General features: G+C 50.2%; 1 protein-coding gene across 5 annotated transcripts in view; it reads right to left on the minus strand.

The window, feature by feature from the left end:
• Positions 1-800: 800 nt before the first annotated feature.
• Positions 801-27,993, minus strand: part of AKT2 (AKT serine/threonine kinase 2) — a 46,913-nt gene continuing 19,720 nt past the window's right edge. For all 5 annotated transcript variants that reach the window (XM_080908404.1, XM_080908405.1, XM_080908408.1 and 2 more), the window contains exons 3-14: positions 21,593-21,721; positions 19,711-19,822; positions 10,138-10,291; positions 9,627-9,758; positions 7,070-7,135; positions 6,341-6,409; positions 5,259-5,381; positions 3,813-3,941; positions 3,500-3,714; positions 3,012-3,099; positions 2,830-2,932; positions 801-2,190 (exon numbers count right to left, since the gene is read on the minus strand). In XM_080908404.1, coding sequence (XP_080764530.1) covers positions 2,111-2,190; positions 2,830-2,932; positions 3,012-3,099; positions 3,500-3,714; positions 3,813-3,941; positions 5,259-5,381; positions 6,341-6,409; positions 7,070-7,135; positions 9,627-9,758; positions 10,138-10,291; positions 19,711-19,822; positions 21,593-21,721 — 1,400 coding nt within the window. In that variant the 3' untranslated portion in view covers positions 801-2,110. The remainder of the gene's footprint in view (positions 2,191-2,829; positions 2,933-3,011; positions 3,100-3,499; positions 3,715-3,812; positions 3,942-5,258; positions 5,382-6,340; positions 6,410-7,069; positions 7,136-9,626; positions 9,759-10,137; positions 10,292-19,710; positions 19,823-21,592; positions 21,722-27,993) is intronic.

The raw sequence follows: 27,993 nt of genomic DNA on the forward strand, positions 1-27,993 counted from the left end.
GGGGCTGTGACCCAGGGAAATACAAGACTTTTTTTTTTCTTTTTCCTAGGCTCAAGAGGGAACCTAGGGTCTTTCAAATGCTACAAACACTGCAGTAAGCTCTAACATCACAACAAAGGCTGCACCTTCCACCATCAGAGCTACGAGGCACACTTTCCTTAGGACGGCGCCACCCATCCTGGACCTGCACTCAGCCTTCTCTGCAGCAGGACAGATGTCTAACCGGCCCTGGCTTTCCCGAAGCCCATGTTCCCTCTCATTTCCATGCCTGTGGTGCCCCCACTTCCAGTAAAACCTGGAATATATCCATCTGCACCAGGCCCTGTGTCTATGCCTGGGCATGGGAAAGGAGGAAGTACTCCAGTGAGCCCCACAACCCAGAGGTTCAGCATGGGGTCCGGTCCTAGACCTGTGCAGCTGTAGTCGGATGTTCAGGTGTTCCTGCTGGGTTTACCACAAGCACTGTTCAGTCAGATTTTATGACCACATTTGTGGACATTGTTCTAGGGCAGAGTATGCACGTGCTTCCGTTTAGAGCCACCCAGACACCAGACACCCCAAATCCGGCAGCTTCTAAGAGCTTGAGCCCATCCCTCCCCAACAGACACCACCCAGCCACCTTCCCCCTCCTCTGTAGTGCCTCTCCCAGGATCCGCCACCCACTTTCCCACAGCCATCTGCTCCATCCCCATGGCTCCACGGACCTCAGAACAGGCAGGGCAGGTAGGTGGTGGCGGCTGGTGCCCTGGCAGTGCCAGGCCAGGATAGGAGAGGGGTGGCTAAGGAAACATGGACGGGGCCCTGGTCTGAAATGAGTGTCTTTATTGCTTGTACCGTACAAATACGAGGAGTAAGGAAAGGCTAGTAGGGATGGGAGAAAACTCTCAGATAAACAGACACGCATAAAGAGTAAAAAACAGATGACCCCCATAACCATCCCCAGCCACCCCACCCTACTGCCTTTCTGAAACCCGCCCATTCTGGGGGTGTGGTGGGAGAGCAGAACCAGGAAAACTCATTTCCAACACCCAGAGATACTGAAGGAGAGGCATGGCCGGAGCAGCAGGCGAATGGCCGCACTCGCTGCACCCCACGGGCTCAGCACTCAGGCTGGGACTGAGGCCTGAGCCCACCCACACAAGTGCTGCATGCAGCTGTGGGCACCAGCATCCAGGAGCCTGACACACTCACTGCTAGGTCAGGGTGCACACTCGCACCCACAGCACTGACAACTCTCACTCAAACATTCGCTTTAAGGCTCCAGAACAGGGGCCCTGGAGATGAGGTGGCCTCCACCCCACTGTGTACCAGAGACACTATCCCCATCTCTGTCCCCTCTCAGACCCCGTCAAGTCCAAGGGGCCCAATACTGTCTCGGTGTGAGATGTGTAACAGCCAAGGTTGGCTTCCCTCTGCCCCAGGCAGAGAACGGAGCCATCCAAAGGGGCCCAGCAGAAGGCAAGGCTGGCTAGAGGAAGCCCTGGTAAGGCACTGGGCTGTGGGCAGGAGGGCTGCCCCCAAATGCTCCTCCTGCTTTATCGAGAATCAAGAGAGCAGCTTGGGAAGAAGAGGCAGGCTCAGGAGGCAGCTCCTGATCCTGGATCCCCCCATGAAGATCCAAGGTCTTGGCTCCATTTTCCATGGAACCAAACCCAGATCGCTCAGCTTCCAATGGCTTCTGCCTATCCCTGGACATTATTGCTTTTCTGCCCCAGGTGGGGCGGCAGCAGACAGACTGCCCAGATGGCAGCACAGAAGGCAGCTGGGTGCTGGGGGGACTTCTAGATGTGTCCTCTGCTGGCTTGCCTTCAAATTTGGGTGACCCCATGGCTCCCCACTTCACCCTCTTGGAGGCTGGTGGTGGTCGATGACCTCACTCTCCATCCTCCCAACAGCCTGTCCTTGGGCAGGCCGCTGGCACTCATCTGGGAACAGAGGGGAGGCCAGAGCCGCCAGGACCGCTAAGTCTGAGCAAGAACTGAAGAAGAAACTGGATTTGGGATGAGGGGACAGGGAAGGGAACACAAACCAAAAGGCAAAATAAAGTTTTTAAAAAGCCACCCAGGCAGTGGATGACGGCCATGCTTGTGTCCAGGTGGCAGAGGGCTGCTCACTCTCGGATGCTGGCTGAGTAGGAGAACTGGGGAAAGTGTGTCCGCTGGTCCAATTCTAGCGAGCCCAGGCTGTCATCTGTAGGATTGAGTGGAGATGCGAGGAGATGAAGGAGCAGCAGTATGGCCCACCCCACCTCACCGGAAAAGCACCCCGGGACAGTGTGCTGGACGACAGGAAAACCTGCGCAGGAGTGGTGGCCCACAGCACCAGCACCAAAGGCAAGGTGAACTTTCTACTTTAACCCCATGCTCTCTTGCCTCCCCCAGACCCTATCTGCCTATGCTTTCCCTGCAAGATTCTCCCATTGCTGGTACCCAGAGGCCACTCCCGCCGAGAATACGCTCTTGACTGTCACACTGCCAGGCCAGGTAGCTCCTCAGACCTCCGTAGCCCTGGGATCCTAGGAAAGCTGAGGGCTCTGGGCTGTCCAGGACAGGGGTGAGGGTGGGGCACCCTGAGTGCCTAGCCTTGGGGTAGCTTCAGATCAAGAACACAGTCCAGATAGTACTCTAGACCAAAGACCAGGGCTGCCCCTAAACCCCAGAAATTCTATAGTTCTTGATGTTCCTACAGCAACAGCAGGCCTTACAAGCATATCTCAGGGAAAGTTGACAGACACAAGAAAGACAGCCAAGCAAGCAAGCAGAACCAGGGCAGACCCCACCTCTCAGCCATCTGGTCAGACCCAGGAGCCGTGGGGTCCCTGACACTTACATCGGTCTGGGGGTGTGATTGTGATGGACTGGGCGGTGAATTCGTCATCGAAGTACCTTGTGTCCACTTCTGAGGTGACCTGAGGTTTGAAGGGTGGCAGGAGCTGTGGAGAGGAACGTGGAGTCAGCAATCACAGGTCACCTGTGGGCAGGTGAGGCCCCTGAAGCAGCAGGAGTACTCACCTTTTTCTGCACCACGTCCTGCCAGTTGATGCTGAGGAAGAACCTATGCTCCATGACCTCCTTTGCGTCACTGGGGCCTCCGCCGAGCCTGGGCAGAGACGAACGTCACCAACCACCCAGCACCCAAAATTGCAGGCTCTTGGAGCAGGCTCAGGATAGAGAAAGACATAACCTAGGGTCCAAGACCCCTCAATAGCTTTTGGTAATGCTGCCCTACCACAGACCCTTTTCTAAGGGGATCTAGAATTGGGAAACTCGTGGCTTAGGTCAGGGACAAGTTAGCCTCATCCATGAGGAGGCGACAGGGTAGTGGGGTAGGCTTCCAAGGCAGACAGCTCACACGCTGGCTCAACCTTATACAGTCCTGTGACCTTAGGCTGTATAAGGAATGCTGTGTTCCTGTGTCCCCTCAGAAGAGAGAGTACAGGGAGGTGCATCCTATGGGGCCATTGGGGTTGCTCAGGGGACAACACACTCCCAGGCCACACCTCTGCTTAGGGTCCTTCTTCAGCAGCCCAGCCAGCAGGGACTTGGCCTCTGGCCCAAGCGTGCGCGGGAAGCGGATCTCCTCCATGAGGATGAGCTCGAAGAGGCGCTCATGGTCCTGGTTGTAGAAGGGCAGGCGGCCGCACATCATCTCGTACATGACCACGCCCAGCCCCCACCAGTCCACTGCACGGCCGTAGTCGTTGTCCTCCAGCACCTGGGGAAGAGTGACGAGAAGCCAGGCAGAGGTTAGAGTGGCCCTACCCTCTGGGCTCCCTCCACCCTTGGATGCTCCCTGCCCCCAGCCCAAGACACCTCAGGCGCCAAGTACTCCGGGGTACCACAGAAGGTTTTCATGGTGGCCCCATCACTGATGCCCTCTTTGCACAAGCCAAAGTCAGTGATCTTGATGTGGCCGTCTTTGTCCAGCATAAGGTTTTCCAGCTATTTAAAAAAAAAAAAAAAAAAAAAAAAAGCCAATATATGAAAGACAGATCCTCCCTGAGTTTCTTTCCCTCCAAAGCAGTGTTTCTCAACCTGTGGGTCCCGACAAATGGTTCTTTGATGGAGTCACCTAAGAGCACTGGAAGACACGTCTACACATGAGTCATAACAGCAGCAACACTGCAGTCATGATGTAGCAATGAAAATAATTCAGTGATTAGGGCTCCACACAAGGACCTGATTAAAGGGTCACAGCACTGGGAAGGGGCTGTCACATCAGGGACTCCTGGGGACAAAGCACCACAGCACTCACTGGGGTTTAAACTCTTCTCTTTTTGAAAGAGCTCTTACGGTGTAGCCCTGGCTGTCCTGGAACTCAGAGATATGTTTGCCTCTGCTGTGATTAGAGAGGCCTGTGCCCTCGGGCCTAGCTGGGCTTTAGTTTTTGTTTTAAGGTTCAGTGTAAGTGGTACTATGTTTTCAGAATTTGGTTTGTTTTTTGAGATAAAGTCACTTTGTAGCTAAAGCTAGCTTTAAACTCAAAACGGTCCTCCTGCCTCAGTCTCTCAAGTCTTAGAATCACAGGCATTGAGCCTAGATTTTCATTTTTCTTTTTTGGTTTTCAAGACAGGGTCTTTCTGTGGCTGTCCTGGAACCCACTACGTAGAACAGTCTGGCCTCAAATTCAAGAGATCGGCTGCCTCTGCCTCCTGAGAGCTGGGATTAAAGGTGTGCACCACCAATGCATGGCTCCGATTTTCTTTTAGTTATAAAACACACACTAGGAGACAGTACACAGCACACATCATCACATCATAATGACACCTCAGTAAGGCTTTGGCCAGGCCAGGTTCCCACGGAACCCTGGAGTCCAGTTATTAACAACCCTTCCTTGACTTGGTTCTCTCAGGTCTGTATGCTGTACTGGGCACAGAGCAGGGCCTCACATCTTCCAGCCCAAGCTTCATCCTACGTCCACCTATGAAAGGTCCACCACCCGCTCTGGCCCCCTTCCCTCAATAGGATGCAGCCACAGCCACTGTGTAGCTTGTTCTGCTACCCAGACGATGGGTAGAAATGAAAATGCCACGGCACATGGTGCACACCTTCCCGGGTGAGCACCGGTCCCTGCTTCTGGTGTGCACAAGGGCTAGCACATAGTTTTGGCATCACTGCCAAGTTATGCTCAGGATGGTGCCAACTGACACCTCCATCAGCAGCCTGAGGTACTCACAGGTCTGCACTGTAGAACTGTCCCGGGTCATCTGTGCACTCCACCCCTACCCCCAACACTGGGCCCCCAGACCATCCTCTCACCTTGATGTCACGGTACACCACATCCCTTGAGTGCAAATACTCCAGAGCCGACACAATCTCTGCTCCATAAAAGCGCGCCCGATCCTCCGTGAAGACTCGCTCCCGAGAGAGGTGGAAAAAGAGCTGTAAGAGGAAGTCAGGCCTGAGCTGGTTCCCAGAGCCCTGACCCACAGCCCATGCACCCGAGCAGACAGGCTCCAGCACAGAGAACCAAGAAGAGAACAGCACAGCACAGGAAGAAACACGAGAGAAAAGATGTGGTTGGTCCAGCTCGGTGCACTGAGAGGCTGGACAGCAGACAGGAACCCAAGGCCAGCCTTGGGTACAGGTGAGTCTGAGACTAGCCTTGGGTACATGGGACTATTAAAAAAATAAAAATAAAAAGCTAAGGATGAAGCTGATGTGTAATTTCAGTACATGGGAGGTAGAAACAAGAGACTCATGAATTCAAGGCCAACCTTAGCTACAAAATGAGAATGAGTTTGAGACCAGCCTGTGTTATCTGAATGAGATTTTGCCTAAAATTAAATAAACACATTAAGAACTTAGCTATTAATAATCAAGTGAGCAAGGGCTGGAGAGTAATTAATGGGTGGTAGGTGCCAATGAGAGGGCAGTGAATACAGTGTGTGTGTGTGTGTGTGTGTGTGTGTGTGTGTGTGTGCGTGCGCGCGCGCGTGTGTGCGCACACAATATGGATGTGAAGCAGTCAGTATGACCGATGCAGTTATAGGCATGGGACAGACTCTGGAGCCTAGACCCATGTGCTTTCTCAGGGATCCCAGAGTATAACTTCCCAGCACTGGCTGTCTACTACCCAGCAGCCTCTGCGCCTGGCTTTGAATGCTGCCCAGCAACTTAGCAGCAGTGTGAACTTGGGTGAGTCACTCACTTAACCTCCCCAGTCTGCCTTCAAAGTGATTTTGTACTACCTGCTTCAGGGGCAGCAGGGGAGCACTTGGAACACTCAGCATCTCTCTCTCTCTTACGTGTGTGCGCACACACACATATCCCCATCTCACCTAGATATTCTTCACCTCTCTCCCCACCACCAAAGGTAGTTGTCCAGGTGGCACACTCACCTCACCCCCGTTGGCATACTCCATCACAAAGCACAGGCGGTCATGGGTCTGGAAGGCGTACTTCAGGGCCTGTGAAGGAAACCAAAATGCTGGGACAGAACAAAAGCTCTGCCAGCAGCAAGGTAGGGGCCTGAACTGGCATAGCTGCCCTGCTTGGGTCAGCGAGATGTTCTGACTACCCAGAGCTGTCTCACCAGCTCTCCTCTGCAAGAGACATCACACCCAGAGCTGTGCTCTGAATCTCACAAACCTCTTGTTTGCTATGGCTCAGAGTGGCAATGGATTTGGTACCAACTCCCAAGGCAAGACAGACAAGCCAGTCAGCTCTTCCTCCCCAAGCCCTGACAACTCTGCTCTCTGGTTCCGTCTTCTACACTGAGGGTTAACATAACATAGCACTGAACCCAGGACTTCACAGAGACACAGCCTCAAAGCTACTGTCCAAATCTACTCAGCTGGAGTCAAAGGCTATGACGTGACAACAAACATGCTTATGACCGAGGCTTCTTAAAACCAAAACCAAAATGTAGTCTTCTCACTTTGGCCAGCTGGGCTAGTACCCCTCACTCCCAAAGATGGTTGCCAAGCAACCACCTGCCAGTGTCCCGACGTTCAAGCAGTTAGGGAGCCCAGGGCTGCCTCCTGGCCTGCCTGGCTTACACCAAAGCCGTGCCTATAACAGCTCTTTCCCAGAACTCTGCCCAGGGTTGGCAAGGGGAGGAGACTCACTGTAAGGAAGGGGTGCCTGGTATTCTGCAGGACCCGGCTCTCCGTGACTGTGTGGGCGACTTCATCCTGTGGACAGACAGTGCAGATGAGCGGCAGGGACACATGACAACCTGCGGTCACCAAGGGACAAAATCCAGATGAAACCTCCCCAAATTGGCAGGGTCAGAACAGGGCCCTATTCAGGCCCAAATGGCAGCCTAGACAAGGGTGATTTCAAAAACACAAGGTGAACAGCTGATATGGCTTCACAACAGAAAGACTAGGCTAGCACTCCACTGCAGCCTGATCCTCAGTGACCCAAAAGCCCGTGTGCCGATACATCAATCCCACCCACAGCACTCTTGGGAAGGAGAACACTTTGGGGACACAGTCTAATGGGAGGAAACTAGGTCACCATGTCTATGAAACTTGGACCCTCCCCTCTCTTTGCTCCCCCTTGTCATATGCTCCTATAGTGATGGACAATGTCCCCACAGGCCTAAACCCACGGAAGACGGCATCCATGACTAAAACACGTAAGACAGCCAAAACCTTTCCTCGCTGCAACTCTGTGCAGTCTGTCAGTGACGCAGCTCCAGGGCGCCCCCTAGAGGGGATAGGTAGACAGTATGTGACCCCTCACCCCAGGCACATACCAACATGGGAGCCCCAACTTTGGAGAGGGGCTGGTGAAGGCTCTACGTCTCAGCAGTGCTTCTCAGGGCTCACCCTGGCACCAGCATCAAAGGAAACTTGAAGAAATTCTCTGTCAGAAACTCGGGGTGAGTACATGGGTGGGTAGTGGGGGTGGGGCACTGTCTCAAAAGCTCAAGTTTAGTGTATGTGGTCTCTAGGGTAGGACCATAGGAGAGCTTCCAGGTGCCTTTTGTTACCTCAACAACCTGGGCAAGGGCTTAAACTCAGGAGACACTGGGGCCATCGGGTCACTTTTGACTCACACGGGGAGGAGGTCAGTGTCCTCTGCACGTGCAGCTCGGAGCTGCTAACCCTCCTATACCACACTAAGGATATATAATCCACTGAAAGAGGACCCATTTACTTTGTGTGAGGATTTTACTATTAGGTTTATTACAAACCTTTCCTTCTGCTGGGCATGCCTTTAATCCCAGCCCTCAAGAGAAAGAAGCAAGCAGATCTCTGATCTCTTGAGTTAGAAGCCAGCCTGGACTACAGAGTGAGTTCCAGGACAGCCAGGGCTACACAGAAAAACCCTGTCTCAAAAGACCAAAAAAAAAAAAAAAAAAAGGAAAAGTTGCATGTTAAAAACCACAACACACAACAAGAACAACAAGAACTGCCTTGGCGGGCTGGAGAGACGGCTCAGTGGTTAAGACCACCGACTGCTCTTCCAGAGGTCCTGAGTTCAATTCCCAGCAACCACATGGTGGCTCACAACCATCTGTAATGAGATCTGATGCCCTCTTCTGGTGTGTCTGAAGACAAGCTACAGTGTACACATATAAATAAATAAATAAATTAATTAATTAATTAAAAAAAAAAACCCACAAGAAGAGCATTAAAAAAAAAAAAAAAAAAAAAGAACTGCCTTGGCTGGGATCAAATCCAGGAACTCACTAGCTCAGTAAGCTCCCACCACTGAGCTTCCCTCCCCATCACTTCCTAATCCAGCTTCTAAGCAGCACCTGTTGAATGAGGTCAAGGGCTCTCCGGCCTCAGGTCTTTCTCCTCAGACAATGATCCTATGAGACTGGTACTTGGGACAGGATGTGTGGGAAAAAATCAGGACAGAGCATCAGAGGCTGAGGCAAATGTCCTAGAACTGAAAGAGCTCTGAAGCACGGTGTAGCACCTGACAGTGGCTCCCGAGGACACTTGGATATGGCTCAGTGGCACAGAGCTTGCAGAGCTTTCAGGGGTAAGTATAAAGCCCTGGCTCTACCCCAGCACTCCTCCTCACTCCTTTAAAACAGATGGCTGTTGTCACCTACTGTTTTCCTGTTTTGTGAGACAGGGTGTCTCTGTGTAGCCTTGGCTGTCCTGAATGCCTCTGTAGACCAGGCTGACTCAGTACTCAGTAACTGCATCAGGACCTTCTCCCCAGGGGGTCTCACAGCTGGGAAGCAGGGGAGCGCAGTGGCAAATCTGCCCAGTCTGGGCATGCAGCTTGTATTCTTACTCACTGAGTTGTGGTTTTATGCACGGGCTTACTTGGGTTGGAGAGGTTACAACACCCCTGAGCCCTTCTCATCCATTACAGGCCACTGGTTCAGACTGAGCACTAGGCTCAGCAGAAACAGACGGGCAAACAACAGTTTTTCCTGAAACAGGATGATGATAAAGTCTCCTCTGCTTTTAGTTCCAGTAAATGGTAGCCTGAGATAACCTACTGCTAACCAATCAGCCCTCCCTCTGTGCTCTTTCCTTGCTGTTGCCTTCCAAACTCTACCGCTATGATGGGCGCCCTCTGCTTATGGAACTGAGGCTGGCCTACTTCACAAACACAACTAAAGACAATCAGGTCTAACCTAAAGTTACTGCACTGTTATCTTTGGACATTCCTGAAGAAGTCCCCCTGCCCCAGCCTCCAGTGGCCCACCTTTGCAATGATGACCTCCTTCCGCAGGATCTTCATGGCATAATAGCGGCCAGTGGCCTTCTCTCGAACTAGAATGACTTTGCCGAAGGTGCCCTTGCCAAGGAGTTTGAGATAATCGAAGTCATTCATGGTCTGTGGGTAGGAAGAATGAAGCGCCTTTAGCTTCCTTGACCCATGGAACAAAATTGTAACAAGGAAGAGGAAACCCAAAAGATGTTATGGCTCAAGGTGGTGGGGGACACACGGCGACTCTGTGTGCTAAAGCTGCAGGTAGACCCAGGGTCTCCCAGCATGGGCCTTCCAACTTCTTCAGTAGACCTAGAGTAGTTTGCCCTGGAAATCACTTGCCCTAAGGGCTGAGGGCAGCCCCCACAGCATCCATAACCAGAGGTCATCCTACATCTGGAAGCCATGAAGACCCCCTGCTGAACCCCTGTATACTTTGTGTGGAAACCCAGGCAGGAAGGGATGCTGCAGCCCCAGCCCCTGGCCCCCCGCCACCAGCACTTACCACTTTGGCCCGTGCCTTGTTGACAGCGACCTCCATCATCTCAGATGTGGAAGAGTCACCGGGGGAGCCACACTTGTAATCCATGGCATCCTCACCTGGGCCCCGCTGCTTCAGACTGTTGGCTACCATCTGGATAGCCCGCATCCACTCTTCCCTGAGGAAACACACACAGGTCCTGAGAATTCCCCCCTGGCAGCCATAGCCCCACTGCCCACAAAGGGCAAGCAGATGAGAAACCCCCTTTCAGCACTTGATGAGACCCAAGGCTGGGAGAACTGACAGGTCCTAACTAAAACGACATAGGCCCGGTCTGCGGAGAAGGCAGCGGCATAAAGACACTGTCCACCTTCTGGGGTACTCTGGCCTGGGGAGAGGGGCTTTGAAGTCAAGACACTGAGATGATCAAAGGAGAAAGAACATTTGTTTGAGGCCTTTGAGACTATGAAAGTCAAACAGCCTTGGGGAGGAACAACCTGAGCCACCTTGAATGCTTCAGAGCATTCTGCTGATGCTCTGTGAAGAGAGAGCAGAAATAAAAGGAAGCCTCAAGAGCCAAAGCAGCCAAAGATCTTATGAGGCAAGAGCTGGCCAACAGGACTCCCCCCAGTGCCCGGCCAGCCAGGCACGCAGAAGAGGAGCTGCTGGAGAGGACGTCAGTCCCAGCAGATGGGGCTGGCTGGAGGACAGTGAGCTAGCTTTGGCATTCCTGGGTTAGAAGTTGCTGTCTTGATCTTTGCAAACTATTCTTTTTGTGAGGTAGTACAAATCACCAGAGATCACATGTAGACATGTGGCTGCTTAACACTCAGTTGCCACATCCTCCATTTTTGGCCTAGCAACACAGCAATTTTAAGTGGTCGGAACCTCTGTCTTACATGCACAGGTCTAGAAAAGGGCCTGTGAACAATGGGAAACAGTGCTCACTAAAACAAGAGTCTTCACCAAGGGCAGGCAGCACAGCCAGAGCCAAGAACCAAGAAGAAGCTGAGCTTCAGACACCCTCCAGCCCTGCAGAAGCCTTGCCACTTTGCTGGCAGGAAGACGGCTAGCAAGCTCACACAGAGGAACACCCTGCTGGGCTGCTCTGCTGTTTCCACAGGTACCAGGGCGAGTCTGATGAGTCCTACAATGCAAACGGATCTATGCTGGGACACAGTCTTACAGTGAGCAACTGATCTTGATCCAACCAGGTCCTGTCCTTTCCTCATAGTATCTACAATGGCATGACTTCCATGAGGTGGCACGTTCGAGTCATGTTTGTGTACACAGCATAAAGATTATATTACTCAAATGCGATTTCTGTACCAGCAAGGATCTGATTATAGGGCCAACTTTGGTTCTGTCCTTACTGTGAAGCATTTCCTGCCTTGGTATTTTATACACCTTGTTCTCCATCACCTTCTGATTGGTCAAACAAACGGCTGAATGGCTAATCGCTGGGCTGGAGAGTTAAGGCAGGGCTTCTGGGCTGAAAGAGAGGGTTTCGGGTAGGAAGTGGATGTGAGGGTGTCCAGGGGACATGGATGAAGAAGCAGGTGCCAGGGTGAGACTAAGATGGACAGGTAATGCGCTCCGTGGTGGAAAGTAGGCTAGGTCGGTGTTCTTAGGTTAGACCAGCTGAGAATCTGCCCAGCTACAGTGCCCAAACCTTATAATAAACATAGCAAGTCTCCATATCGTCATTCAGAGCTGGGGTGGACACAGAAAGGCTGACCAGTTACAGTGGTATCTAAGCAACAATGGAGTGAAGCAGCAGCGTCTCACACAAGGGGTTCTGGGGGCACAGAACAGGCACGAGAGCTCATGTGGCAAGAAGCTCATATGTGCAGCTCAGAGACTGAGACAGTCTGTACAAATCTGGGATGACCTAAAATACCCTACAGAAAGAAAGAACGAACGGTGACCAGCAGTGTAGGGGTCAGGCTCAGCTTTAGACAATGGTCTCCTCACACAGGGCTCGTATGGCACAAACCTTCCTGCAACAGTTGGTGAGGGAAATGACTCTGGAACCCTGGCTGTCCCTGAATGGGGAACTGGGAAGCAGAGAACCAGGAAACAGACTCTACTAAATGCAGGACAGCCCCTCCTCCTTTCCCTGTATCACAAAAGAGTAAACAGACTCAGGTGACACAAATACACACGGGGACTGGGATGGGGACAGGGGTGGGATGGGCTGCAGCTCCGTGGCAGAGTACTTATCTGGCATGCCCAAGGCACAAACAACCTTAGATGCAAGAAAGACTCATCAAGTTTGCTCCAAGCCTGGTCACTGGACTCTCAAATGACCTGTGGCCTTCCCCAGGGCTACTGGGCAAGAAAGTTCCTGCTCAGCTCCAGGCTTGCTGAAGCAAGCAGAAACAAAGCTTTGGGGTTCCTATTACTGTCAGGAGAGATGGCCTTTTACCTGTGAAATCACACTTTGTAAGAGAGATGTGTGACTTTCTCACCGTGTTTTGTGAGACAAGGTGCACAGACACGTCCTGGCACACTGCTCCTCCCCACCGAAGAGGCCCCCAAACCTTACAAGGACAGGGACTAATATCTGCCCTTCGTTTTTTGAAATGGAGTCTTACTCTGGAGCCTAAAATTCTTTTTTTTTTTTTTTTTTTTTTTTTTTTTGAGGCAAGGTTCTCTGTGTAGCCCTGGCTGTCCTGGAACTTGCTCTGTAGACCAGTCTGGCCTCGAACTCACAGAGATCCACCTGCCTCTGCCTCCCAAGTGCTGGGATTAAAGGCCACTGTCCCATTCCTGCTTCCTCCCACTCTCAATAGGGCATGCCCCAGCAACTGTTTAGGTGCTTGGTAGGTATGAAAGGTCCCATGGCCCCAGAGCCCCCACACAGCGAGGCCAATGCACACCCAGGCGGGGCAGTGCTAGCCTCTTCCCTTCCTGGGCTGATGCCTCCAGTTAGCATTTCTTACTTGGTTTTAACCTGTGCCCTCCTTGGATAAGTCACAGCCTAAAGCCAAATCCCTGCATTAATATTCTTGTTTTCCAAAACAGAGCCCTTGGAGGGGTGGGGGAGGGGCAGCAATGATAACACGTGCTGTGGTCTGCGTCATATGACCATAGGTGTATACTTCCATGTTTTCAAATGCTGGCTTTGAAACTGCCGAGATGGCTCAGGGGGTAAAGGCTCCTGCCATCAAGCCTGACTACGTACCTTCAAACTAGGACTCACATAGGGAAGGAGAGAACAGACTCCTTCCCATAAGCTAGCCTCTGATACCCACACGTGCTATAGTGTATGTGTGCTTAAATGTAAATTTTAAAGAGTGGGTTTCTTTAGTTTTCTTCCTAACAGGCCCCAAGCTCACAGAGATCTGCCTCTGTCTCCCAGGTGCTGCTAAAAATGTTTTTAAGCATGACTTAGTATTACGATGGTAAACTAAAAAGCACAGATCTAAGCGGCAGGAAGATACACAAAGACTTTCAGACGCAGAGACTTGAGGCTGTCACATGGCAAAACAGACTGCAGACCAAGATACACAGTGTGACCCCTGCCCTCGTGACAGGAAGATAGAATACAGCTCTAAAGGTTGCTTCTGCTGAGACTGTTCATGTCCTCCAGTGTCCTCTCCAGCACGGAAGGCCCAGAGCACACGCCTGGTTGAAGCACAGAGCCTGCACCAGGAGGCAGGCTGTGCTAACAGGCTCTCCCACCTCCTGACCAGTCACCAATCTGGTTCCAACTGGACCAAAGTTGCAAGGTTGCAGCACTCAGAATTCTAGAGAAAAAGTGAGGGCCTTGGTCCAGAACACTCCTCAAGGGTTTGCAACATGGTGTCTGGGGCAGAGGGTGCTCCCACCCAAAGCTGGCACTCCAGTGCCTTCCCTTCCCAAAGAAGTCCCAGGGACACCAAGCCCTTCCCCGCCAATAGACAGTGTAAGAAGTAGCAGCTACCAAAGCAGTTCCACAGTCACAGAGCCACACCAGCTGGTGGGTGTCACTCAGCCATTCCTTCCCGTGCCAGGGACCCAAGTGTCTACATGGAAAGAAGCTGATGACAGCCCAGGCCTCAGTTCCTCGCTAGGGCTCAGGAAGATGAAAGGCTCATACTACCTTGGGAATGTTCACAGACCAAAGGACACCACTCACAGAGCCCTGGAGTGAAGCAAAGGGCACCTCCCCTGAGAAGCTGTATTGAGGCTACTGTCCAGAGAAGACCTGCTCGCTAAGCACCACCACTGCCCCTCCCACTGCAGAGACAGCTACTGTTGCACTCCCTGTAAAGGAGCCTGGGCGTCTTATTTTATACACTAGCAAGCAGAGGGGCCACACAGACAAACCAGGCCTTCCTGCCTCGCCCAGGAGCACAGCTCCCCATCTGTGGTATTTTCCTGAACCTCTGCTGGAGCCTGGGGGAGACATCTGAGGAGCTGTGCTCACGCAGGCTAGCACACTGCATTAGCTGGGAAGCTGGGAGCCAGGCCCGGGCCATGTGGCTCTCACCAGCCCTTCTCCGGACACCTGTCTCCTGCAGGCCCCACTATGACTGGAAATACTCAGTAATGAAGAGCACACTAACCTGGTCCACTGCTGACCATCTCCCTCAAGACCAGAGGGTGCAAACTCTGTGAGGGGCGTCGAGTTGGATTGTACACTTTTCTAGTCGTGTGCTTCATCCATCTATCAAATGCTGCTGTGGTGGAATGTGGTGGAGCAAACACCACAGACACTCCATACACAGGTGACTGGCCACACGCCCTATCAGCAAGCAGAGCTGTAGTTGCCAACCCTACTAAGCCCTGATTTCTGGTTTACAGGACAAAGGCACAGGGAAAACAAACAGACAAAACAAAACTAAGAAGAACCATTCAGAACCTGAGGTAGTAAACAAAGCATCTATCTTGTTTTGTCAAGAATATCATTGTCTTGAGAGGAAAAAAATAGAGACAAAGGAGAAATAGGTTAGAGTAAACTGTTAAAGATACAGTAGGTACGTAAAATAAATCCATGTTTAAAAACAGCAGTCAGGGCTGAGGGGATGGCTTGGTAGGTGACATACTTGCCATGTAAGCACAAGAACCTGAGTGCAGAGCCACAGCATGTCATAAAAGGCCAGGCACCTCACCCAGGGACAGAGACAGGAGGAGCCTGGGGCTCGCTGGGTTAGCCAGTCCACAGGAACAGCAAGCTGCAAGCAGGTTCAGTGAGAGTTACTGTCTTAGACAGCAGAGATAGAAGCAGGCACTCTACAGAGTGTACCCATGTGCGGGCACACACGTACATACATGCACTGAACTAGGAAAACTCAAGTATACATGAATATACAGAGGTTAGTGCAGATATATTAATTACTGGCTTGGGACCAGAAATGCTTCTAGCTTGGAGTTCTTTGGATTCTAGGACATTCACATAGACTTTATTGTCTGATTAACCACCTCCCATTGCAGAGACAGCTACTGTCACACTCCATGATACAGCAGCCTGTTAGCTTCCCATCAGCCTGGGCGTCTTAATCTTACTCTACATGTGGGGACAGTGAGGAACAAAGAGGCTGTTCCAAGATCTGAAACATTTTGAGAACCACAAGGACACAATGTCCTGAACTTTGGAGGACTGTGGACTTGGGATGAGGCGTGAGCACCCTGTACAATCACCTCCAGCACAACAGTGGCTTTCCGAACTGTTAAAGAGAAGTATTTAGCAGGTGGCTGAGTGAAGAGTAAATCACTAATAAGTATGAGCAGAAACTCAAACTCTGCCTTTTGATAATGTAAAAGAAGGCAGCTCAGTGATAAAGGTACTTCCCTTTAGATGCGATGACCTGACTCAAACCATGGAACCTGCACGGTAGGAAGAACTGGCTCCCCTCCAAGATAACTGCAAGATAAACCTGTGACTTCCACATGCACATCATGGCATGCATATATGCACCCTGCCCCCATGCATGCACAAGCACACACACACACACACACACACACACACACACACACACTCGCACACACTAGATGTGGGTGGTGAGAACTGAGCTGCAGTCTAAACTCTGCATCAGAACACACTTGTGCGGGGCATGGCAGGTGTCAGGTCCAAAGGAAACTCCAATTCTCCACATTCCAAAAGACAGAAGAGACAAATGGCCCGGTGCCTATCCTATTAGCATTCCAAATGGCATGCTGACCTCCGGCTCCAGCTCCCCAGTATCACCAGCACCTGTTAGGCACTTCATCCTAGCTTCCCTCACCTGTCTCTACCCTAAACTCCCCAGCTCGAGGGCTCCCCATTCTCCTAACCCTGCTACTTCAGCTCCACTCTTGTCCCTCCTTTCCACGCTGCTGTTCCGTTTTCCCCTTCCTTTGTGCTCTTTTGCACTAGCTCTCTTCCTCCGTTTCGCTCCCTCCCCTCATGCGCCACCTCCTCCTGCTCCTGACCTCTCTCCTGGCCATGGCCATTCTACTACTCTTGCAGATACCTCTGGCTGTTCTCCCTCATGTCTACACTAAAACCGCTCCCCTTTTACAGGTGCACACACCTTTAATCCCAACATGCAGGAGGCATCTCATGAGTTTAGCCTGGTCTACATAGTGAGACACTGGAGAGAAGTGGGGAGGTGCTGGTGGGCCTGGTAGAGTGGCTGCTACTTGGTTGCAGCTACTGGGGAAGGCAAAGAAAGAACCTGAGGCCCAGTGAGTGTGAGTCACATCTGTCAGTGTCTTCTCAGCAGTGTCTCCCATCCTGCAGTCCCTACACTGATACTCACACTGGGGCTCTGTGAACAAGGCAGTAAGACAGCACCAGCCCTCTCCACAGAGTGGAGGAGCTGAGCTGCTCCCTTGCTCTGTGTCTCTGGCTTGGTCTCTAGGGCAGGGCCATTCCAGGGGCATTCTTCCCATCAGCAGAGGGGACCAAGGAAAGAAAAGAATAAGAAGCCTAATCTTCATCCTGGCCTTAGCATGGCCCCATCTCTCCACCACTGAAGACAAGTTGTCTTGTAAAAGCGGCACCCAGAGCTCACTGGCAGTGGTTAATGCCCTCTCCCAGGCCTGACCCAGTGAGTGCCAGGTACTGCTGCCCCAGGCTTCCTGTTTATCATCCTCTGAATCTCTCAACAACCCTGTGACAAACCCCAGTTTATTAAGTGCCTGCCAAACCCTGCAGGGATCTCCACTGAGGGCCAAAGCTTTGGATAGGTTTCCAGCTTTGAGCGCCTCTACTCCCCCTCTTCCAAACGCAGCCCCTTGATTCTCTGGTAACACAGAACTCCTTGAGGTCCCTGGGACACAGGAGCTGTTTCACCTCCAGGTCTGCATATTCTGTTGAGTCCATTTCCTGGACTGTTCTCTCTCCTATTTCCAGAGCCAAGGTCTTACCCATCCTTCAAACTCACCCAACACCTATGAACTAGCCTCTATCAGCCTGGATCTGCTTTTGCTGGCAGTCCATATTTGGTCCCCAGTTTTCAACTGGGTTACACCTCAGCTGGCCTGAGATAATTCGGTTCCCTGTGGTGAGACAAATATATTTTTAACTTGGGGAGATATGCAACAATAATTACAGTATAGATCATGGTAGCATCTTGTGATATTGTTTTATGCAGGCTCTGAAACAGCACTGTCCAAGAGGGACAGTCCCAAACACCTGAGAGGCAGAGGCAGGAGGATCAAAAGTTGATGACTAGCCTTGGCTACATCATCAATTCAAAGCCAGTCTGGTCAACATAAGTTCCCATTTAAAAGGTGAGGGCGGGTGAAGAAAACAAACATTCTACTTGCTCACTGCTACATCTGAAGTGCTGAGCAGGCCTGGGCCGGCCTTCTTCAGAGTCCCATGCGTACAGCAAAGGCTCTGCCTTGTCAACAAGCAAGAGGAGTGTTTCTCAAAGCAAAGTCCAAGAAGACAGTGGGAGGAAGAACTGCCTGCCACGGAGACATCAGTGAGAGCAGCAGCCCAGCGCCAGCAGGGAAGAGAGAGAAACCATCGGACGGACAGTTCAGAAAAAGAACCTCCTTAAGACACATGCATCCACACACAAACCTAATCCTGCTCAGACAACTAAGAATGGTAGCATTTGACAGCGTAAGTTTACGAGGATACTTTTAGACATCGGCTGACAAAAAAACTCTCAATATTAGAACTGTGGACTCCTGTGAGCCTCGGTCTTACCCCTAAGAATGCATCCTACGCATTGGAACCGAAGCCATGGGAACCATGGGACCCAAAGGCATACATGTCATGCTTCACAGCGACACTTCCTATAGTGAGCTCAAGCCTGGAACCCACGTGTGGCTGCTACAAAAGACAGGAAAGAACCTAGTGGGAGCAACAGCTCTCTCTTTAGAGTTAGAAAGGTTCACCAAAACACACCATTCAGTGAAAGCAGTAAGTTCAGAGTGGTACAATTCAGCCTCTGGGACACTGGGTGCCCAGTCTCCACTTGCTCTTCAAGGGTACTGTGGTGTTTTGAATAGGAAGACCCCCTATAGATTTCTGTATTCAAGTGCTTGGCCCATAGAGAATGGCATTATTAGAAGGTGTGGCTTTGTTGAAGTAGGCGTGACCTGGCTGGAGGAAATATGTCACTGTAGAGGCAGGCTTTGTGGTCTCCTATGCTCAAGCTAGGCCCAATGTGGCACAGTCTTCATTTCTGCTGCCTGTAGATCAAGATGCAGAAGTCTCAGCTTCTCCAGCACCATGTCTGCCTGCAGGCTGCCATGCTTCCTGCCATGATGATAATGGACTGACCCTCTGAACTGGTAGACCAGCCCCAATTAGATGTTTTCCTGGATAAGAGTTGCTGTGGTCATGGTGTCTCTTCACAGTAATAGAAACTCTAAGACAGGCACAAAAGAACTGCAAACTGCAGGGTTTCGGGGTGGGGTGAGGCACAGAGGTGGCCATCGTTAATCAGACTGACCTTGATCTTATTCCGTACCCTTCCTTTTTGTAAGACAAGGTTTCATGTATGCCATGCAGGCCTTGAACTTACTTACTATGTAGCCAAGGGCAAACCTCTTGTCTCCATCTCCCTAGTGATGGGATTACAGGTTGTGTTACCAGGCTATGTTTATGTGATACTGAAGAACTGAAGCCACAGCCTCATGCATTCTAGGCTAGACTCTGAAGAACTGCACCTCCAGCCTCCTACACTGATCTTTGTAACTGACTCTCTGAACCAGTGCCCTAGAATCAATCAAAGAGCTTATGTGAAATAAATGTAGCCAGCCAATCTCCAGGTCATGAACAGAAAAACTCCATTTCTTCCCAGGACTCTGGTATGTTCCCAGAGTCTGAAGATGCAGAGTGGGGTGGGGGTGGGGGTGGGGGTGGAGGTGGGGGTATTTAAACCAAGTTCTTCTCAGCTCCAACTGAAAAGATCCCATGCCAGAAGAACTCCAGGTAAAAAACAGCAACCCAGGAGCTGGAGAGATGGCTCAGTGGTTAGGAGCACTGACTGCTCTTCCAGAGGTCCTGAGTTCAATTCCCAGCACCCACATGGTGGCTCACAGCCATCTGTAATGGGATCTGATGTCCTCTTCTGGTGTGTCTGAAGACAGCTACAGTGTACTCATATACATGAAATAAACAAATAAATAAAAATTAAAAAAAAAAAAAAAGAGGTACAGGCTCACCTCTCATCTGGAGAGTCTACATGGAAGGTCCTCTCAATGACTGTGGTCCACTGCAGGCAGCGTATGACAAAGGTGTTGGGTCGTGGCCTCTCAGTCTTCATCAGTTGGCATTCTGTGGATAGAGGCAGGCAAAGAATGAGGGCTGGTCCTGCTGCCTACAGACCAAAGTCACCCAGCCATCTCTGTGTGCCAACCCCTGTATAAGACAATGCCAGGAACTGAGACAGTCCTGGCCCTGTCCTCAAGGTACAGGATGTTAGTCTCCACCTGCTCTTCAAGGGCACAAAGGAACCATAGATGGGGCCAAGTGCCAACGAGGGTTTCACCAGCTCTCCTCCACAGTTCTTACTTTCTTGGTTTCAGCCCATTCCCACAGTTCCAGAGATGGAACTCAGGGTTTAATGCACAACAACGGCTCTGCACTGAGTGAGGCTCTAGCCTTTTTTCTTGTGAAATGGGGTCTTATACTAGGTTATTCAGCTTGTCCTTGAACTCACTCTGCAGCCCAGAAAGGCATTTCTGCTGCCTCAGCCTGACAAATACAGAAGTCCTCCATGTGTTAAAGGCCAAAACAGCAGCAACAACTCAGGAGTCATGGACAGACAGGAAAAACAGAGAAGCTATCTAACCCAGAAGGCAAGGGGACCCAGTTAGTAAGACACAGTGATACAGTGGAAGGTGTGCCACAGGAGAGAACCTCAAGCCTGGAGAGGTAGGTCAAACTGCCAGGCAGAACCCTGGAAATCACACTGAGGAACCCAGTCTTTGTCTTTGGGACATGGAAGGGATGTGTAGAGACTGAGACAGGTCCTTCTTGCTGAAGGCCAGAGACAGCACAGAGAGTCAACCAAGGTTAACGGGGAGGGCATTGGATTACAGGGCAGGGAGAGGCATCTAGAGCCAGACCCAGGTCACTGCCTGAGACATAGGGTTAAACAGGATTGACTCAGATGAAGATAGGAGAAAGAGAAGATGGTGGCAGGAGACAGCAAGGTCAGCTTGGGATATGGTGAGGCTGGGGGCCCTAGAGGCTTCCCACAGAAAAATTTTCAAGAAGCTGCTAGAGAGGGGCTAGCAGATCAAGTCAGAAGCTGGAGCTGGTAGCAGATGTGGCAGGGCCATGGGCACAGGAAGAGAGCTGCAGAACAAGGCTTTCTGCAGGAGGGGGCACTGGGTGGGTTCCAGAGACTGACAAGCTAGAAGGTAAAGAAAGCAGAAGCCGCAGTGATGCCCTCAGAGCAAACGGGACAGGGTCATCTATGAAACACTCTCAGCAACTACGACAAGAACATGGTGTCGGGTCCACAGAGGAGGAAGAAGACAAGAACACAAAGGGACTATTGGTTTCTTGATTATTGTCAAGCTGGTCAAGAAAATACCAGGGCAGTGGTAGCTCACATTTCAATCCCAACAGTCAGGAAACAGAGGCAGACAGCTCTCTCTGAGTTCAAGGCCAGCCTGGTCTATAGTGTGAGTTCCAGAACAGCCAGGGCTACACATCGAGACCCTACCTCGGAAAAACATACACACAAAGAAAACACCAGGTTAGGCACCCACAGAGGGAACTGAGGACACATGGTAAGCCCTGGAGCAGATTAGGTGGAAACTAACATCGATTTGGTTAGAGGGACAGAGAGAGCAGGGAGAGCTTTAACAGAACTACAGGGCCAAGGGAGGTGAGGTGTATCCTGACTTCTCACTGTCCCCAGAATGGAAACACCCACTGACAAAAAACAATACCAAGAAAGGATGGAGGTCAAATCTGAGGGTGAAAGGCCCAAGACAGGTTCCAGCTCAAGCATAATTGTGTCCCATGTGTCCCTAGCACCTGCCAGCAATGCTGTGAGCTGTGGAACTCAGGCCTCCTGGCCCTGATACGCACCTGCTACAGAGAAATTGTTCAGGGGGGGTAAGGTCTGGTCAGGGGCCTCGGGCCTCTCCTTATACCCAATGAAAGATCCATCACTCTTCAGAAGAAAGTACCGGGGCCTCCAGGTCTTGATGTATTCACCTGAAAGCAAAGCAGAAGGAGAAAAGGTCAGGGCAAGGTTAAGTAGTGTCCCAGCAGGCAGGCAGCCCAGGGTGACAGTGACTCACAAGGGTACCACATTGGGAAGAACGTAGATGAGTCTCTCCCAAGAGAACCTTGGAGGTGGCACCTACTGACGCAGGCTGGGGCACTACAGTGGGCCCAAGTGATCCACAGGTCATGCTTAGCAAGAAGTCACCTGTGACAATGTCCCAGGGTAACTCTGTCTTAGTATATATGGCAGCAGCAAGCTATCCGTGCCCTAAGGGATGCCCAGGGCTCTAAACACTCAGCTCCCACAGGCTGATATTTATCAACACAGCTATTCAAGGAATCAGAGTTCAAAACTGTCCCACCCTCCAAACTGTCCCTCCCCGATCCCTTTTGTTTCTCCTAAATGAATATTCAAGTTCCCTGCTTATGGGCACATACATACATACATTCAACACTCCCCAAGGACCACTCCTTAAAAGGTTGCTGAAAACTAAAATGACATATAAACCAGGTGTGGTGGCACACGCTTTTAATCCCAGCACTCTGGAGGCAGAGGTAGGCAGATCTGCGAGTCTGAGGCTAACCTAAGCTATAGAGTGAGTTCCAGGACAGCCAGGGCTACACAGAGAAACCCTGTCTTGCAAAATACAAAACTAAATATAAAAAATAAAACAAGCCCATTCCACACATACATACACATCCAGAGCAACACTGTAACAGTCAAAGAAGGAAAGTGGGCTAGGAAGATGGCTCAGGGCTAAGGCTTGCTGCTGCCACCACCATGAGAACACAGACACCCAGGACTCTTACTCAAGTCAGGTATCGCTTTATGTGTCCCTGTAGCCTAACACTGGGGAAGGATGGGAGGCAGAGACAGGAGACTGCTGGGGTTTGCTGGTCGCTAGCCTTACCAAAACCAGGTTCAGTAAGAGACCCTGTCTCTGGAGTAAGACGGTGAGTGACAGCAGGACACCTGGTGACCGCTCTGCTCACCTGCACACATACACACCACACACATACAAAGTAGAAATAGGGCTAGACAAATAGCTCAGTGGGTGCTAGGTTTTAGTTGAAACATACAGGGTAAAAAGAACCAATGCCCTTATTTGTCTTCTGACCTACAGACACACACTACGACACATTTTTTTTTTTATGTTTTTAGTTTTAAAATGTTTTATTTTAAGTGTGAATGTGAATTCTCTACCTGCATGGATGTATCTGCACCATGTACATGCTAGAAGATACTGCACCAAGTACATGTATCTGCAGAGGCCAGAAATCTCTTGAGACTGGAGTTGAGGATAGTTTGGGGCCATGCTGTAGATGCTGGGAGTCCAATCTGGGTTCTCTGCGAGAACACACAGTACTCTCAACATAGAGCCATCTCCCCAGCCCAATAAACGCTTTTTAAAAGTTGAAACAATCAGAATGCCCATCATAGACTTCCTGGACCCACATGATGTAACGTGGAACCTTCTAGTTTCTTTGGAAAGTCAGTTATGTCACATGATGTTCTGCTGGGATGAAGGAATATTAACATGACCCCACAGACAGTGGGAGACAAGCACTGAGCATTGGTTTGCTCTGCTCCACCTCGCTATTCTTCGACAATGACACACACATGTATTGGTTCACCTTACATAGCTCATCTCGTGATAACGCCACCATTGTGAGAAACTCCCCCAAGAACTGCTCTGAGGTTCCTGAGGCAGCTTACCACTTCCACTGCCTCTCCTTAGGCTGGCTGCGAGCCTGGCAGTTTCTTCTTCAGGTTGAACTATGGCTGACTGGTGTCTGCTTGCGGAAAAGGACTATAGACGGTAGCTGCTGGTTCGTGTGTGGTGTCGGCCTGCCTAGAGGACTGGTCTGCAGCTGCTGAGCTGTACTTGGTGCTTGCTAGGAGATTGAACTGCTGACAAAGAAAAGTGAGCTGCCCCCAAGGAACTGTTGCTGAACAGGTCCACTTCCCCACATCGTGATACCTTTTCTCCTCCACTACCCTACTGGGTGGTGGGCTAGAGGAGAGGTTCACCTTATTAAAGTAGGTTGTAAAAATGTATGCCTACAATGATGGGCTACTATTTGGTCAGAAAAAGAAATAACAAACCGCTGTTCCAATCTATGGAGCAGCTAAAACATCACTCTGCCTGAAGCACAGACGCCACTCACAAAGAGCACACACCGAGGGCCATTCTGACTTCCAATATTTCAACTATATGACAGTGTGAAAGTGACAGGCATTCTGCAAAAAGCATATTCACATTTTGAATTTGTCCTTTTGCTAGGCTGGTAGTATACAGAAGGATTCTCTAAAGTGTGGGACCTTTAAGTCAACCCTGCAATTCAAGTGCACACAACCGAAACCCTTCCATTCTGGTGTGGCTACACTATGATGCTCTTCGAAGTGTCATGCTTCTAATCTGTGACATGTTTTCCTAAAATGACGAAACCCGTCTGCCTAGCTTGCTATTATTATTCTATGCCCATTTATATAAAATGTCCAGAAGAGCTGACTCTCTGAAGATGAAAGGTTGCCTGGGGCTGCCTGGAGATGGACTGTGAGAGCCAATGTGAGAAAGGCTCTTTGAGGGCAGTGAAACTGTCTAGATCTGAAAGCCACATATGCTAACTCACAGTTGTAATCTCAATACTAGGAAGGCTGAGGCAGAATGATTACTGCAAGTTCCATGGCTACCCTAGGCTACATAGGGAATTCCAGGGCAGCCTAGTCTAGAGTGAGACTAAAAAGACCAAATAGTCTAAAACCGACTGTAATAATGGCTACAGTGAGATGGCAGAGGCAGGACAGCTTCGGGAATCTGAGGCCAGCCTGCACAACACAGGGACAGACTGTTTCTGAAGGAGGAGGAAAACTGTCCACGATGATCAGCAGGAGCCTCTGTCTCCCAGTCATTTGCTAAATGTCACACACAAAGAAAAGGAAAGATGGGAGGCACCAATATTTGTTCTCCAGGCCTTTCAGGAAATGCAGAGCAGCTCCCTTGGCCACATGTATGGGAATATAGACGAAAAGCAGTGGTATAGACATCAAAGGGATGGAGAGGATTCACAAAGGAACAGCCCACAAAAGTTACCATGGCAAAACTGGAAGAGTCTACAATGGCACCCAGCATGCTGCTGGCACTGCTACAAACAAGCAAGCTCAGGGCAGGAGGGTTGCCAGGAGAATTAATGTGGGTGCTGAGCAGATGATGCACTCTAAAAAGCCAACAGCTTCCTGAACCGAGTGCAAAAACATGATCAGAGAAAGAAGGAAACCAAAAAGAAAGGTTCTTGCTCCCCACTTCCACCCCAAAAGACCTACAAATGGAGAGGAGTCCAAGCTGATGAAGTCCCTATGAATTCAGCTCATTAGATACAAAAAGAAAAGGAAAATGGCTCTAAACTGGAAAGAAAAGGAAGCTGAGCATATGAAAGTCAGTCAGTGTAGTAACGCTCAGCGCCCTGACTGACAGAAGGCATGACAGGAGCACAGGCCCTTCACCACTGCATATTCAACCTGGGGTGAGTGGACCAACATGACAAAGGGTGCGAACAAAGGCCCAGGCTGCTGTCACTGTCACAAAGCAGACACTGCAAGGTTCCCTGAGGTCAGGAGCAATACCAGGATGTCTGTTTTCACCAATGCTCTGCAAACTGACTCTCGGTTCATTCTACACGGCAGCTGAACCGTCACTTAGGTCTAAGGTCAATCACTTTTCTTTTTTTTTGGATCAAAAATATAAAAGACATGCACACCATCCACACTGAAATGGAAGAAGTAATGAAATTACCTTTATTTCAGGAAACAAGATCCTACATAGTAAAAACCACAGCAGAGTCCAAACAAAGCTGGTATGTAGCTCAGTGTGTGTGTGTGTGTGTGTGTGTGTAGCCAGGGACTACACAGAGAAAGTGTACGTGTACACACACACACACACACACACACACACACACAATTTTGGAGGGCTGAAGAGATGTAATTACGATCACTGGCTGTTCTTCCAGAGAGCCCAAGTTGGATTCCCAGCACCCACATGGCATCTTACAATGGTATGGAGCTCTAGTTCCAGGGGATCTGTGGGCACTGCATGTGCGTGGCACACAGACATGCATGCAGCCAGAACACATATAAAAAGTGAGTTAAGATTTTTGTTTGTTTTCTGAGACAGGGTTTCTCTGTGTCGCTCTGGCTGTCCTGGATCTCCATTTGTAGATCAGGATAGGCTCAGTTCAAGAGATGCACCAGCCTCTGCCTCCCAATCGCTGAGACTGAAGGCTTGTGCAGCTGAATGCAAATATTTTCAAAAAGAAAGAAAAACTGTAAAGTCCTGTTCTGGTTAGTTTCCTGTAAATATGACACAAGCTAGGTCACCTGGGAAACCCAAACCTCAGTTGAGAGAATGCTCCCATTAAGTCATGTTCTTAGTTAAAGGCTGACGTAGGAGGGCATTTCCACTGTGGGTTGTGTGACCCCTGGGCAGCTGGTCCTGAGTTGTGTAAAAAAGTAGGCTGAGTTGCTGGGCCCTGGTAGGGAAAGCCTTTAATTCCAGCACTTGGGAGACAGAGGAAGCAGACAGATCTCTGAGTTCCAGGCCAGCCAGGGCTACAGAGAAACCCTGTAGAGATTTCCTAGCACCTGAACCTAATATGTGATAGGGTTAAGTCTTCCAATTCATGAATATTGGGTGCCATCGAGTTTATTTAAGTGTTTAATTCCTCCTGGCAATTTAAAAATGATTGTGTCTGTATGCATGATGTATATTTGGGTGCACATGCCATGGCACAGAGGGACAGATCACAGGATAACATTTTAGAGTTGGTTCTCTCCTTCCATCTTTCTCCATCAGGCTTCTGTGGTGAGTAGTTTACCCATGAGCCTCGTCCAGGGCCCTCTTTGGTAGGATCAAGTCTTCTTCCTCCTCAGTTGAATTCTTTCTATGAATTTTATTTATTTGTGTACACCACCACATACAGTGAAAAGCCAATGCTCAAATTCATGAGGAAGTGCAAGGGACCCCCAGAGCCAAGCTGAGTTCGTTTGTTCAAAGACTCACATGTCTCCATTTTAGACATCGTGGCATAAGGAAAGTGCACTGCCGCAGGACAGACATCAATAAAACTGTAACAAAGCATTCTCGCCAATGGACGGATGCACAGGGAGGCCGAGAGCAGCAGTGAGAAGGGTACGGGACAGCTGGACTCCACCTCACACCGTGACACATACACAAGGGTCTACTTTAAATCAATACCTAGTCGAATGCATAGGATTCGATCTTTGTCACCTCAGATTTAGTCGTAAGTGACACCCAAAATAAAGCAAAGTCATCAAAGGTCCAAATTTCCTGCATGACAGGATACTAACAGGAAGTCAAAAGCCTACAGAGCTAAAAGACCCGTGCACCATCCCCAGGGAAATGTTTATGCAAGTTGGAGTGGTCAAGGTGTCTCTTCACATAGTGAAACCCTAACTAAGGCATATGCCACACAGTTATTTGGCTACAAGAAGAAATAAGGGGCTGGGAGATTGCTCAGTGGTTAAAAGTGCTTCCCACTCTTGCAGAGGACACAGGTAGGGTTCCTAGAACCTGCTCTGGGCAGTTTGCAATCGCCTGTAACTGAAACTCTACGAAGTCTGATACCCTGTCTGGCCTCCATGGGTACTCACATACACATGCATGCACACCCAAAGACAACAGACACACATAAAAATAAATCTTAAAAAAAAAAAAAGAAGGAACGCAGGATTGCTACAAGGTATAAGACAGAATGGCCAGCAAAACACTGCCAAGTAGACGCTGCCAGTTACACAGGCAGACAGTACGGCTCCCGTGTCATGTCGTGTCCTGTCTGAAGCAGGTGAGTTCACAAGGACGAGGGCACAGCAATGGCTGTCAGGTGCTGGGCAGAAGAGGGGGACTAAACACCTGCTTGGTGGGTTCCTCCTAGGTAATGAAGGGTTTGGTAACTTTAGAAAAACAGTGGTTACCATAAATGTATTAAACATCATTCAATCACACAAGTTTAAAAAGTTTATTTCATATTATGGGAATTGCACTTTGATTGGAAAAAAAAAAGAAAAACTCGAGCTGGGGCTGTGGCTCAGAGCACTTGTTAACATACGAGGCCCTGGGCTAGGATCTACAACAGCCTTACTTTAAAACAAAACAAAAGCAGCAACAACAAAACACCCTAAAAGCAGCAGCTGCAGCTTGGGTGGGGCCTGGGGCGCTGAAGCCTGTCTTACTGTTTCTTTCTGG

The sequence above is a fragment of the Micromys minutus genome (assembly GCF_963924665.1).
Source record: "Micromys minutus genome assembly, chromosome: 32".
Taxonomy (NCBI): domain Eukaryota; kingdom Metazoa; phylum Chordata; class Mammalia; order Rodentia; family Muridae; genus Micromys; species Micromys minutus.